We start from the raw sequence: 13,795 nt of genomic DNA, 5'->3' as shown, positions 1-13,795 counted from the left end.
GCTCGGCGCCCCACTGAAGGGCAGCCCCGGGAGCCTGGTGTCCCTCAGAACCGCCCTTCCTCCCTTCCATAGCTAAGCTGGACGGGAGGCAGGGGCTCTGGAAGCTACGGGACCCCAGTCCATCATCGCCAGCATCAACATCACAGGAGAGAGGAAGAGAAGGAGACTATCACATGTGGGACTTACAAAGTTACACTTTCTAGTTGTCACATAAAAAAGTAAAAAGAACCAGGTGAGATAATTTTACGAATACACTGTATTTAACCCTAAATTTCCAAAATATTATCACGTAGATATGTAACCAATATAAAAAATATTCATGAGAAGCTTTACTCTCTTTCCTACTAAATCTATAGTTTGCTGTATGTATATATGACTTGTGGCCCCTCTCAGTCTGGACCAGGCCGCGAGTGGTCAGTGGCCACACATGTGAGCCAGCTCAGGTCCAGAGCATCGGTCTCCCCACATGAGAACGTCCAGGTCGACACGCAGCTCGCAGGGCTGGGTGAGTGTGGTGCTCAGCACATGGCTGACTCCGTTCCATTCGCCTCCAGCGTGGTGGGGAAATGGGAGCGGGGCGATGTCTTCGGCACGTGTCAGCCTATCCCATACAGCCTGCCTTTTCCAGACCTGTGCCAGCTTTAAAAGTCTAACCATTTGTCCCTGCTCACCAAAATACGCATGAGTTCAATATTTCGGTTATTGTTGGCTGTAATTTCAGATCTGCTCAATAGTCTCAACCTTTGCATTTGGGAGGAGGCAGATCATTGCATGGGTACTTCTATGAGCACAGGACAACAGCAAGCACAGAACCAATCGCCAGGTCGCTGCCCTCGACGCCCCTTAAACACTTCTTAGGCAGCATCTCCAACATACTGAGCTCCCTTCCAGGCCCTGGCACATCGCAAGGCACACACTCTGCCCTCATGACGCTTGTGTTCCTGAGTGGATGACAGACCCCAGGCAGATAAACCCCAGTGTACACACTCCACAGTGTGAGGGTCTGCCACTCTCCTGCCGCACCAACTAGACAGAAGCTTCTCAAGGACAAAAGGGATGTCAGACCCGTCACTGCATTCTGGGCAGAGGAATCATTAAATGTGTAGCTGCTGAATGAATGAAAACACAAATGAATAAATGAATGAATGAATGCATGCATGGTTGGGTTGTTGAAGACTGACTGGATCAGACTGAATCCAACGACTGCTACAATGCATGCCTATCGAATGAATGAAAAGGATGAAGCAAACTGAATGATTTCAACACCAAAAAACCCATATTGCTGGTCACGGTGCTTTTCCAGGTGGTCCATATGACGGCCCTATCAGAACAGCTCCTATTCAGGCTGTGGAGTTACCCACAGGTGTCTCCTATGTGCCATGCGATTTCTGGTTATTTAGATTATTGTGACACCCCTTGATTTAATCTTACCAGACTCGTTTCAAAATGTTACTGTTAGCTATTTTATTTTGTTTTGCTTTGTTTCTAATTGAAGTGATTGTGAGGGGATTTTGTATCATCTGTCACCAGAATAGAGCAGGCCCTTGTCAGCTTACAGCTGTATTTACCAAGACGGATTCCCTTGAGAGGACGAGCATAACTTAAATTTTACATCTACTGAGGCGGCTAGAGAAGCCTGGCTAGCGCAAATCCTAAGTTTTTCTAGTGATATTCTGGAGGACAGGCTCTGGGTGGGGCTGGCCTGCATCTGTTTCTCCTTCTGTTGATTATAGCCCCCCAGTTTTCCTGTACGGATCAAACCCCTTTCTTTGAGGGGGTGGGAGGTAACGAACTTCCCTCCAAATGTTGGTCAGGGTCCTGTGGTTTAGGCCCCAAATAGCCTGTCTCCACTCCTAGGCTACTGATAAGTCTGGGAAGTCACCAGGCCACGCCTGTCCCTCAGACTGGGCCCCAGTCTCCTTCCCTGGGTCTGAAGGCTCACGGAGCTGAGACTCGCTGAGAGCAGCCTTCTGTTGGCAGCCCCAGTTTGCCCTCCCACATCCCTTCTCTCCCTCCCTGCCCTGCTCTGAGCCCACGGAGGTTGGCTGCGGGTGGGCCCCTCTGCTGGCTGGCGTCTGGCCAGTGGGAGGCACTGGCAAGAGGAGAAGAAGGGAGAGAAAGCAGCGTGGCTTCCCTGCTCCCTCCAGGCCACAGCTGGGGCAGCAGCTACATGCCTCCATGAGGAGGGAGGCCCCTGCCCACCCCACCCTCACGGGGCTCCGCAACCCTCCAACCTTGGAGCAGCTGGCATCCCTGCCTGCCGGGTCCTGGTGCCTCGTACCCCTCCTCGACCTCACTCTTCTCTAAACAGAACCTTCGCCAACATCTCTTCCGTGAAACCTGCTTCCGGCCGTGACCGGGACACACAAGTCTGCCAAGAACAGGGTTAACACTAAGAAAGAACCATCTACAAATGGAGAGAGTGGAACGAGCCAGCTTGAGGCTGCCTGACCTCTGGCCTTTTCATCGTGTCGCTCTGCTCTACTCTTTAAGTCAGTTAGAGGGGCGTTTTCTATTGCTGGGGACAGAAAGCATCAGCCTCACTTGGAAGCAAGGCCAGTCCGGGGCACAGTGGGCTGAAGCCAGCTGGTAGAGGCTGAGCGCCTGGAGACTGTCCTCAGCCTCGCCCTTGTATTAACTGAGCACCATGCTCGAGTGACTTCACCTCTCGAGTTGTCCCTGCCATTCCCAGAACATCCTCTGGCACGAAGTTCTTCAAAATCTAGAGTCAGCTCTGCCAAGGTCCAGAACCAGTCTATGCCGAGGCTGGCAGGAGGGGACGTGCCAGCAGGTGGGGCCTAGAAGTGCTCTTGCTTCCCAGGGCCTGGCATCAAGGGTGCTGGGATGGCAGCTGGGAGCTCATCAACCCTGAGCCACCACGTTGGATTTCTGCTTTTTGGCTGGGCCTGTGACCCTGTGTTTGGCTCTGGTCGGCCCAGGTTTCTGGTCAGAATGCACCAAGGTCAATTGTTAGCCCGGCCCTGCCTGCGCTGTCTCCTCCCTCAGCCCTGGCCCCGCCACCTCAGATCCTCAGGCGTTAGATTCATAGGAGCACCGGTCCCTGGTGCCAGAAAGGTTGGGGGCCGCCATTTAAGTGCCATCTCCTCCAAGAAGCCCTCCCTCATTCTCAGGGTCACTTTCCATCAAAACCACAGCAGGACCCTGCCATGCGACTGTGACACCCGAATTAAAGCCACGCTGCAGTATCAGATTCCTTTCCACGGTGTCTTTTTTGTTTTGGTTTTGGTTTTTGCCAACTAGACCATGAGCGCTCTCAGGGCAGGGGCTGCATCTTATCTTTTCCTATAGGTCCAGAAATCAGCACAAGGCCAAACAGCGGATCCCCAGAAAGTGACCGTGACTACGTGGAGACTGAGTGAGCCAGCACAGACAAGAGGGTCACAGAGTGGCAGAGAAACCGGGCCTCCGGTCTCAGACGCGGCTCAGCTGTGTCTCACCAGGCTGCAAGCCAGGCCCACCCCTGGGACCAGGAGTCACACCCAGCTGCTCCCTCCACCAGCCTCCTCCAAGCCTCAGCACCAGGCCTCCCTGCCCCCCGCTGAGGCCTTCCCCACCTGAGAATCTCAGTAACCTCCCCCACACCAGCCCAGCCCCTCTTCCCCTCCCCCGTGCCAGCCACATCACCCTCCAAACAGCTCAGAGACCGGGGGCCATCTCCGAAGGCTCCGGCTGAACAGCCAGGGCCTGTGGGATAGCAGCATCCGACCACCTGGAAATGGCTGACTCGGGATCTCCAGGCGCAGCCCCTGAGCTGTCTGTGTCCCTGCTCTCTCACCAGGACAAGGATCCCTCTTTCGCCTGCTGTGAGCAGATGCTTTAGTGAGCCCTCTGCAGGCACCAGCTCTCACTTCGACAGCCCTGGGGTGAGCGGATGTTTCCCAGTTACAGAAATGAAGACCGACTCACACTTAACCAATCTCCACGACTCTCAGGGCAGGGTGGGTAGAGTCGGAACCCAGCCCTCTAATTTCCTCTCTGCCTGTGGCCTCCGACACCAGACGGGACACAACTCTGGTGACAAGCACATGCTGGTGTAGGTGCAACCGGGTTTATGTTACTGAACCCACGAATGGGGAACTCAAGCCATTACTGCCACCCCCAATCACGCAGCTGGGGCCTCCCCTGACCTGGCCACACAGTCCCCCACTTCTCAAAGAGCCCCTTTTCTGGAAGGCTGGCCCCGCCCCCACCCCAGGACAGCGGCGCAGACTCACTTTCACACAGGCGGCGCCTCAGCTTGCCCCGGATCTTGTCGATGGCGTCGAAGTCGGACACGTGGAAGACGTGCGCGGACGTGGGCTCCGAGGCGATCTCCTCCAGTTCCTCCTTCAGCGCCTCCCCCACGCCCACCGCGAAGATGCGGATGCCCGCCCGGCGCGCTGCCGCCGCGGCCTCCAGCACCAGGTCCTGGCTGCGGCCATCCGTCAGGAGGATGGCCACCTGCTTGAAGGCGCGGTCCCCGGGGCGGCCGCCTGCCTGTCGGGAGAAGCTGTGGCGGGTGATGTAGCGCAGCGCATCGCCTGTGTTGGTGTGGCCGCCGTGGTAGGCCAGGGTCCCTGCGGCCGCCTTGACCGCCTCCCTCGAGTCAAAGTGGCCCAGCTCGAAGGCCGTGGTGGGGTGGTCGCTGTAACGCACGACCCCCACTCGGGTGTGCTCGGGGCCCACTTCGAAGGTGTCCACCAGGTTGGCCACCCACTGCTGGACCTTCTCAAAGTCCTCCTTGCCCACGCTGGAGGAGGTGTCCAGCAGGAAGACCAGATCGTAGTGGACACTTTTGCAACCTAGAGGGGCAAGAGGAAGAGTCAGGTAAGGTGGATGGTAGTGGAAAGCCTGCTAGCCTTGGGAGACCTGGAGGCCTGCCTCAAACACCCACCCAGTCTGCCTTCCGCTGGCTGGAGGCCTTGTCCAGCTGCCTGAAAGCTCAAAACTGTTTCCTGTCACATGATGAGTGTCCCCAAGGTGCTGTGAGTTTCAGCTGACAACATATAATCTTACATGAAAGCGATTAACATTCATGGAACACCACTGTGTCAATTTCTTTAAATACTTGGTTACTAAGTGACCTCATTATTTTTTAAACCTGCTACAAAAAATGCAGGCCCGTTTCCGAAAGCTCAGAAAAGGCAATCAAAAAATGTTTGAAATGCTGATATTCCCATCTACACAAAGTTAACCACTGTTAACCACGGTGCATATATTTGATTATTTTCCATTTCCATATAGTTATTGATGGAAGGGGGACTGTCCCAGACACACTGATGTATAAGCTGTTTTCCCCACATCCAGCAACGTGCTGGGAACCCATTTCCAGTGTGATAATACCGGTTTCCATGGCTACAGAGAGTCCACTGAAAGGATGAACATAATTTATTTAGCCAGTGCTCTCTTGTTGGATAAACAGTTTTCTGTATTTCACTATTAGAAACCATATAAAATATTTTGCACTCATATTTTAAATACAAATTTATAGAATTCTATAAAGCTTTATAAAACCTTTATAAATATAAATTTTATATTAACTATACAATGCTTTTGATTAAATAAAAAATGGCACTATACAATTTATTTCTGATCCTCAGAACAAACCAGTGCAGAGAGCTTGCTCATCCCAATTTTACAATGAGATAATATATTTTCTAAACTCCAAGGGCCACACAAACCCAAGGGGTCTATCATGAGGCCCGGGTCTTGACTTTTCCAGAATCTGGGGCTTGGTCATGCCAACAGCAGCAGCTGACCAGACCTCTGGCTATGCCCAGCATAGACCTTTGCCTAGTAAAAACAAAATGAAAACAAAACCCCCCAAAGCCCCATTTTGTTCAACTATCAACTTGGCAAAAGTCGCAAAGACCACGGTAGGCAGAGTGAAGGGGAGGAGATTGCATCTGCCCACTGGACAAGTGGCTGTGGGATCTGTCACACTCATTCTCAGGATCTTAAAAGCCTTATAAAGAAGAGTATCCTTTGATCCACCAATTCCAAATTTAGTGATCTACCCTAAGGAAACAATCGGATAAATGAAAAGGCAAAAACAAGATATATAAGCAAGTTCATGGCAGCATTGCCGAGCAAAATCCTGGAGACTTGCTTGATCACCCACGTGAAACTACTTAGTAAAAATCATCTTGTGTTCATACAGTGGCATGCCAGGCAGCCATGACATCCCTTCACAGTCAGGGATGGCTGTAAAGCAATCCTTATGACCAACAGGGATACACTTTTCCAATACACCATTGGGTGTGAAAGCTGTGTGTCTGTGCAGGACTATGTAAGTGGGCCTGAGACCCCCGCAAACAGAAGCACTGCTTACCTCTGGCAAGCAGAACTATGAGTGAATTTTATTATTCTGTATTTCTAATTTCATATTTACAAGCAATGAATTAAGTTAAAAACACAGAAAAATAATAAAGCTATATATATTTACATGCACACATATGCACAAACACACATACTCCCAGATACTTCCCTGTCCTGCCCTGAGCCAGTACCACTCTCGAATATTCCATATTTACCTTTCCCTCTCGTTTTCAAAATCCAAGTTACAGCCAGGCTGTGGGGAGCCCAGGTAAACCCCACCTTCCAGGACTGAGCCCTAACAGGACTAGCGCTTTTGGAGAGCTTGCCCACATGGACGGACTCGGATAATGCCTGGGAGTTTTTCTCTTTGACATAAAAGATCATCCTTTTGTCTTTGGGACAATAATGTCCCAGTCTGTTCGGGGTAATTGCCGCTGCGGGCCAGGCAAGGCCCCGCTTTCAGGCTGTAAGCCTTGAGCAAATTTGTTTGAAGTCTGCAGAGAGTTCATTTGTTCAAAAGGCCCACTGAGGGGCCCCTGGGAGCTCCGGGTACATCGTCTCCTGGAGGCCAGAAAGCAGACCGGGCCGCGGGCACGTGAGAATGAAGTGTGATGCCTGAGGGCCCTGCCCCCGGGGTCGTGTCCCTGGCAAGGGCCCTGGGGCGCCTGGCAGGTGACCGCTTCCCTCCGAGCAGTCTTGTACTCTAGGCGATGAGGGCACGGAAGAGACGGCCGTCGGCCTTCCCGCTTCTGACCTGGCTGATCCTGTGCGTCAACGACACACCCGGGGTCGGCTGGGTGGACACCAGAACCACCATGTCTCGCAGGGAACCCAGGAGGTCCACAGCCATCGGCGTCTTCCCAGCCAGCCGGGCTTTGAGAGGCTCCGGCAAAGTAAAACACGTGAGAAAACTCTGGGACGATAGACAAACGCAGACCTCCGGGATTTCTTTCGTTTGTGTTTCTCGCTTTCTTCTGAGGGTCAGGGAACACCGGCTCCGGCTCCGCCGCAGGACTTCCCCGGCGTCCCCCCAACCTCGCCGGCAGGGGACTCCCGGCCTCTCCTTACCGCGGTTCCTCATCCGCAAAATGGGCGCGACGCTTTACGTGCGGGCGGCGCTTTACGTGCGTGCGGCGCTTTACGTGAGGGCGGGGCTTTACGTCCAGTGATCTAGTGGCGGATGCTCCCCCGGCCGCACTGAGTGGCGATCCTGGCCTGCGCCGGCTTCTGTCCTCCTCACGTCTCGGCGCCGATGGTGCCTTCTCCCGGGAGGCCCCCGGGCAGGTGAGCGGAACCTCCCTCTCGGGTCCGGGCTCCTGCCGGGGCCTGCTCTTGTCCCCTAAACTTTGCCACGTTCTCCGTCTACCGCAGAGGCTGCCCTATGTTACCTCTTCTGGTGAGACCCAGAGTGTCCATTTACCCCGGAATGACCCCAGAGCCTTCATAGGACAGGACAACACGAGAGGGCCCCAACCCCTGCGCGCCGTCCCCAAACCTGACAGGCACTTGGTATGGACAAGCTCGCAACTCACTATGTGATGACTCAAGCAGGGTGTTCCGACAGCTCATTCTTTTTTCTCTCTCACACACACTGGCACACTCACACACATACTCACACTTACATACTCACACGTACTCACTCTCACATAGCCTCACACACTCATACTTTCTCACACGCGTGCTCTCACACACACACATGCCCCTGCTGGATAACTGAATTTTACACACATCGGTTGGAGGACAGCTGACACCCACACGTGTTGGATGACCAGCGCTCTCTCTCACACACAGTCACTAGCACACTCACAGGCACACACATGGATGTGCACTGACTGCTGTGTCTTCAGCCTGGCACAGCCTGTGGCAGCCCTACCTGCCCTCTGGGCCAGACAGCCCCGGTTCCCACTCCATAGCAGCAGCATCCAGAGAAGGCAGGCCGCAGGGTTCCCTCGCAGGTTGGCCATGGCTCTCTTGTGCTTGAGGACAGGCATCTCTTGGCCAGGAAAAGACGCTTAATAGATTTTACTGGAGCATTTCCTGTGTGGAGAAAGACACGTTTTTATAGAGACGGCCCTTGAGCTGAGAAATCCCTAGAAGCAACCTCTAGGCCATGTGTGGGAGGAATCCACCCAGACCCAGCCTCCCAGCTTGTTTTCATCCCTCAGACCCTACACGTCTCACAGCCAACAGTATGACCCTCTAAAAGAAGACAGCCCAGTGTTACCTCCCCCTCCACTGACCCCTTCTATCCCCCATCTATCCATTAGCAAATGTGTACTTAGGACTGCCCAGCCCCATTGTTATTGACTGCCCGAGACTATGATTGTGGCACCAGCGCCACTGTTTTGATCATGTTTTCTACTTTTGGACGTTTAATAGGCTGTCTTATTAGTTTACTGTGTTATAGAAGGACATCTTTGTACTTGTCTTTACCCATACTTAGTTATTTTCTTAGGGCAGGTTTGCGGGAAAATACTTAGGGTGTCATGAGTTTTGAAAGCATCCTGATGTAAACTGTCAAACTGCTTTAAGAAAAGTCATATTGGTTTCCGCTGCCTCCAGCGGTGTAGGGGTGTGTACGGGTGCCCCTCTCACCGCACACCTGGCAGCATCGAGTGTTCTCATTCCTTCAGACTTTGCCACCTCCACGGGAGAGATGTTGTTTCTTGCTTCCTATGCGTTTCTGTGATCCATGAGGTTTATTAGCTTGTGTATTTAATTTTCATGTGGATGTCCATTTTAAAAAGCATTTATCATTATTAATGCCAAGATCCAGGAAAGGGAAAACAGTATATAGATTTCACCATTGATTTATTCATTTAACAGATATTTACCAGTGGCCCTCATGTGCCAGGTGCTGAGGGCAGGTAGACAGATGACACCAAATCTACCCTCGGTGGCACTCACTGACACCTGGGAGACAAGGAAAACTTGGGCCAGAGCAGGGTGGGTTAAAATGAATGCAGATGCCTTCCTGGGCTAGCAGCAGCCAGGCGGGTTTAGAAGGCATTCCTTAGTCCCTGGCTCTTCCTTCCATCTTCAAAGCCAGCAGTGGCCTATCATGTCTTTGCCAGGTGGCCTTCTCTCTGATTCTCACTGGTAAGGACCCTTGAGCCCACCCAGATAGCCCGGGAAAATCTCCATATTTTAAAGTTGGATGGTTAGCAACCCCAATGCCACCTGTAACCTTAATTCCCCCTTGCCACGTAACGTAACGTATTCACAGAGATTAAGCATGAACATCTTTTGTGTGTGTGATGACAAATCTATCAGATAAATTTTGCCATTTTAACCATTTTTAGCCTGCAGTTCAGTGGCATTAATTATATTCACACTTTATGTAGCCGTCATCACTATTTCCAGAACTTTTTCATCAATCCAGACTGAAACTCTAAGCATTAAGCAGTAACAGAAGATATCTTTCCATTTATTTAGGTTGTCTTTAATTTCTTTCAGCAACGACAAGTAGTTTTCAGTGTATAGGTCTTGTGTCTCCTTGATTAAATTTTTCCTAAATATTTCATGCTACTTTCTTGTTGCTATTGTAAATAGAATTATTTTCTTAATTTCCCTTTTTGATTATTTGTTGTGAGTGTGCAGAAATGCAACAGATATTTGAATGTTGACATTGTATCCTGAAACTTCGCTGAATTTGTGTATTACTTATAAGAGCTCTTCGTGGTCCTTCAGGGTTTTCTACATATAGGATTGTGTCATCTGCAAATAGAGATAATTTTACTTTATCATTTCCAAGTTGGATGCCCTGACTTATTTTCCTTGCCTGATTGCTCTGGCCAGGACTTCTTCTCTACAATCTCTTGGTTGTGGTGTGTGATTCTTTTCATACATTGCATTTGATTTGCTAATAGCACTTTGAGGATTTTTACATTTATGGTCATGAGAGACATTGGTTTGTCCTTTGCTTTTTCTCAGAATGTCTTTGGTTTGGGGATTAAGGTAATGCTGGCTTCATAGAATGAATTAGAAAATGTTCCCTGTACTTCTGTGTTCCGGAAAAGATCGTAAAGAAGAGAATGGTCTTCTACCCGGGCATAAATGGAGCGATCATAATAAAAGTCCAGAGTGCGGCAGGCCTGGTACGGAAGCCTTATGGTCTTTAGCAGTAGGAACGAACGTTTCATCTCCATAAAATGAGGGTGATCGCTACGCCATTGGGAGGAGGAGGGCATGCGGTGAGGGTTGCACAGAATAATTTCTGCAGAGCATGCAGCACAGATCCTGGCACAGGATCACATTTTCTAGGTACCCAGTAAATGGGAGATTTGGGGCAGCCCGTTTTCCCGCCCCCTCCAGCCTATCTCAGGTTGCAGCCCCTGCAAGCATGGGCACCACGTCTTCATCTCGCTCACCAGGCCCTGAGCTCTTTCCGGGGCATGGCTGTCCAGCTGGCATGACGTAGGCCACACCCTGTCCCTGGGAGGCAGAGTTGTGCCATTAGTCTCCAAAAGTCCGGCAATTAATTTACTGAGCTGAGTTCCTTCCACAAGCCAGCCCATCACCATAGTAACCAGCATTCCCTATTCAGGGACCCAGAGGTGGGGAGAAGAAAGACACTGAGCAGAAAGCAATTTAGAGGGAGAAAATGAGATTTGGCACGCCGCTAGGGCAGCCTGGGCAGAGTGCGAGCTCCATCTGATTCAGAGGGTCTGGCCGCTGCCCATTGTGGGAGGGGGCTGGGTGGAATGAGGCGCCGCTGATGTGTTACTGGGGTGATGGGCGACGCTCTGGGCAGGAATCTGGGCGAGACGTGAAAGCATGGAGTGCCGGAGTCCAGACCCCTGAGCCGGGCCCTTCTCCCACCGGCCCAGCTCTGAGCCTCTGGCGCGTGGCTGCTGAGCCGTCTGGGATGCAAACTGCACTTGCTGGTCCGAGAGTGGAAGAGGGCGCTGGGTGGCTTCTGTCTCTACAGGGCTGCCGGAGAGCCCAGCTGCCTGGGAAGAGCTAGAGGCCTGAGTCCTAGATTCAGAACTCGGCTCCGTGTGACCTGGAGCGAGTCCTCTTCGGTCACCAAATTCATACTGAGTGCTTTCTGTATGCCAAGCACTGTCTAAGGCACTGACTCCTTCTGGGGCAGTTAGCATAACGATGAGGCTTCTCAGCCAGAATCCCCGTGTCCAGATCCTAATTCTGCCTCTGACTAGCTGTGCAAACAAGGGAAATCACTTAACCTCTCTGGACCTCAGCCCTGTCATTATGCCATGGGGATAACAACACCTATGTCACAGGCCATTGGGAGAATTAAATGAGTCACTACATGTAAAAAGCTGAGAACAATACCTACTAGTGAGTGCTTAAAGCTTAGTATGTTTGTCATTTTCCAGTCCTGTTTCTTCACCTATCAAATGGGAACAGCACCCCTATTTTATAGATCTGTGGAGGAGATACATGAGGCAGTGGGCATGATAGCCCTTTATAAAGTAAGACGTTGACCATTACGGCCACGGTGGATGTGAAGGGGAGACTCAGCTGACAGTGACTGCGTAGGGGTCCTAGTAACGTCATTTTTGTCATCTCTGATTCAGCCATGCCTTAAACGCATATTAAGCACTTACTAAGTGCCAGGCACGCATTCGGGTCCTTTGTCTGAGGAGCTTTCAGCCTAATGGTGGAGACGGACAAGCAAGTAGACACTTGCACTTCCACGTGGTTGGTGCTCAGACAGAGGGAAGGACAGGCACGTAACTCAGGCCCGAGAGGTCAGGGAAGGCTTCCTGGAGGAGACGACGCCTGAGCTGAGCCTGGAAAGATGGGTGGCGAGTAGGCAGGAAGCCAAGGGCTGCTGTCACCAGGAACAGTCTGCCTCCCTCCCAGTGTCACCCATGGCATGAGTGAGAAGTGCAGTCTTTTGGAGGAGGGGACAGAAGGAATGGTGCAAGCTCAGGCTACAGAGGAAGGTTGGAGCGCCTGGAGAGGGAGGCATCAAGTTTAAGGACGGAATGTGTGAAAAGGCAGTCCAGGGACTCGTGCGGTGACCCAGAGAAAGGGGTCAGACTTTGCCCTTGCGACCAGTGGATGTTCTCATCATGGGACCGGCACCTACTGCTGTGATTTAGGAAACCATGTTGAGAAAATTGGATGGAGTGGAGGGACCAATGAAGAGGTTAGTGCCGTGTCCAAGAATAGCTGCCGATGACCGCCCCTAGAACAGCAGCAGGCCTCATGGTCCAGCCGCAGATTCCATACCAGGTGACTGGCAGACAGTGGAGGAGAGAGAGAGGGAGGAGGAGGCTCAAAGGAAGCCCAGAATTCCAGTTCGAGCATCTGGAAGCCAGTCACTGACGGCGATGGAGATGATAAGTTCACGCTGAACATAATGAGTGAGTTTGAGGCACCTGGAAGACAGCCAGGCGGAGAAGACAAAGGTAGACATTTGAGTCTAGAGCTCAGAAGAGAGTTGGGGCTGGAGATTCTCCTGGAAAGTGCAGAGGGGGGAGACGACAGAGCTCTCAGTACGCAGGCGAGCACAGAAAACAGCTGTGGCCTGCCGGGGTCTTTGGTCCCGCAAACGAGCAGGAACACCCATCCAGGCCTGAGGCCTTCTCCACTCAAACATTCCAAGATTCAGATGCAATCAGTTTCAGCCCTATACTGCCCGAATGCAGGACTCATTTGCCTGAAAGAAATGGAAATAGAGTGGGAAATGTGTTTTCCTAACCTCCTTCTTTATGCTATGGAATTTAAAACCATTTCCTATTGGTTATTCTTTTCCCTAAGAAGAGGCCGGATGTCAGTGTTTCTGTCCCTGTTGCTAAAAATTGTGAATGAAATTCAAAGCACATCCGTCTATTCTGGAAGCAATGAAGATGTCTTAAAGTGGCTCCCAAGGGACTTGAAAGGCACATCTTCATCCTAACGCCACCGCCCACTTCTTTGCTGTCCTGCAGTCTGTGGACTCACTGATTAACTAACTCAGTGAATACCTGTTGAGTCCCAGACTAGGTGTCGGTGGTGTTTTAATCATGGGCATAGCAGCATCCCTGCCTCCACCTTCCTTTCTAGGGAGAGAAGAGAAAAGCTAAAGAAGGAAACAAATAAACAACAATATGGTTTCTCAGAGTAGTCATTGATTTGAACAAAACAGGGTCATGTGATAGAAGGTGACTTGCATAGGACACTTTTTACATTCTGGAAAAGGAAAGCCTTCTCCGGATAGGGCCATCTGAACGAGATCTGACAAGTGGGAAGGAGCCTGCCCGCCATCAAGAGGGATGGCTGGGAGTAAAAGGCCTCCATCGTTCTTGATTCCTGCAGCCAGGAACCTCGGGAGGGGCCTCAGCCCTCAGACTCGCCCCCTTCCTCGCTGTCCGCACATCACCGGACCCAAGCGAGGCTTCCGATGCACAATAGGACCTTTTGACTCGTGGACAAATCCCGCCGGGACCCTCACGGCCTTTGGATAGAGCTCAGAGCCTCGTCCTCATAGACCTTCATGGACCAGCTTGGACCCACCTCTCCA

At 51.6% G+C, this 13,795-nt stretch overlaps 1 protein-coding gene across 1 annotated transcript in view; it reads right to left on the bottom strand.

Moving 5' to 3' along the window:
- Window positions 1-8,309, bottom strand: part of COL22A1 (collagen type XXII alpha 1 chain) — a 191,307-nt gene extending 182,998 nt beyond the window's left edge. Inside the window, exons 1-2 of the mRNA XM_011373400.1 lie at window positions 8,192-8,309; window positions 4,236-4,802 (exon numbers count right to left, since the gene is read on the bottom strand). Of these exons, the coding sequence (XP_011371702.1) occupies window positions 4,236-4,802; window positions 8,192-8,309 (685 nt within the window). The remainder of the gene's footprint in view (window positions 1-4,235; window positions 4,803-8,191) is intronic.
- Between the last annotated feature and the right edge of the window lie 5,486 nt (window positions 8,310-13,795).

This window comes from Pteropus vampyrus, unplaced genomic scaffold (genome assembly GCF_000151845.1).
Source record: "Pteropus vampyrus isolate Shadow unplaced genomic scaffold, Pvam_2.0 Scaffold224, whole genome shotgun sequence".
NCBI lineage: Eukaryota > Metazoa > Chordata > Mammalia > Chiroptera > Pteropodidae > Pteropus > Pteropus vampyrus.
The sequence above is the reverse complement of the archived record's forward strand: the minus strand, read 5'-3'. Positions and strand labels throughout refer to the sequence as shown.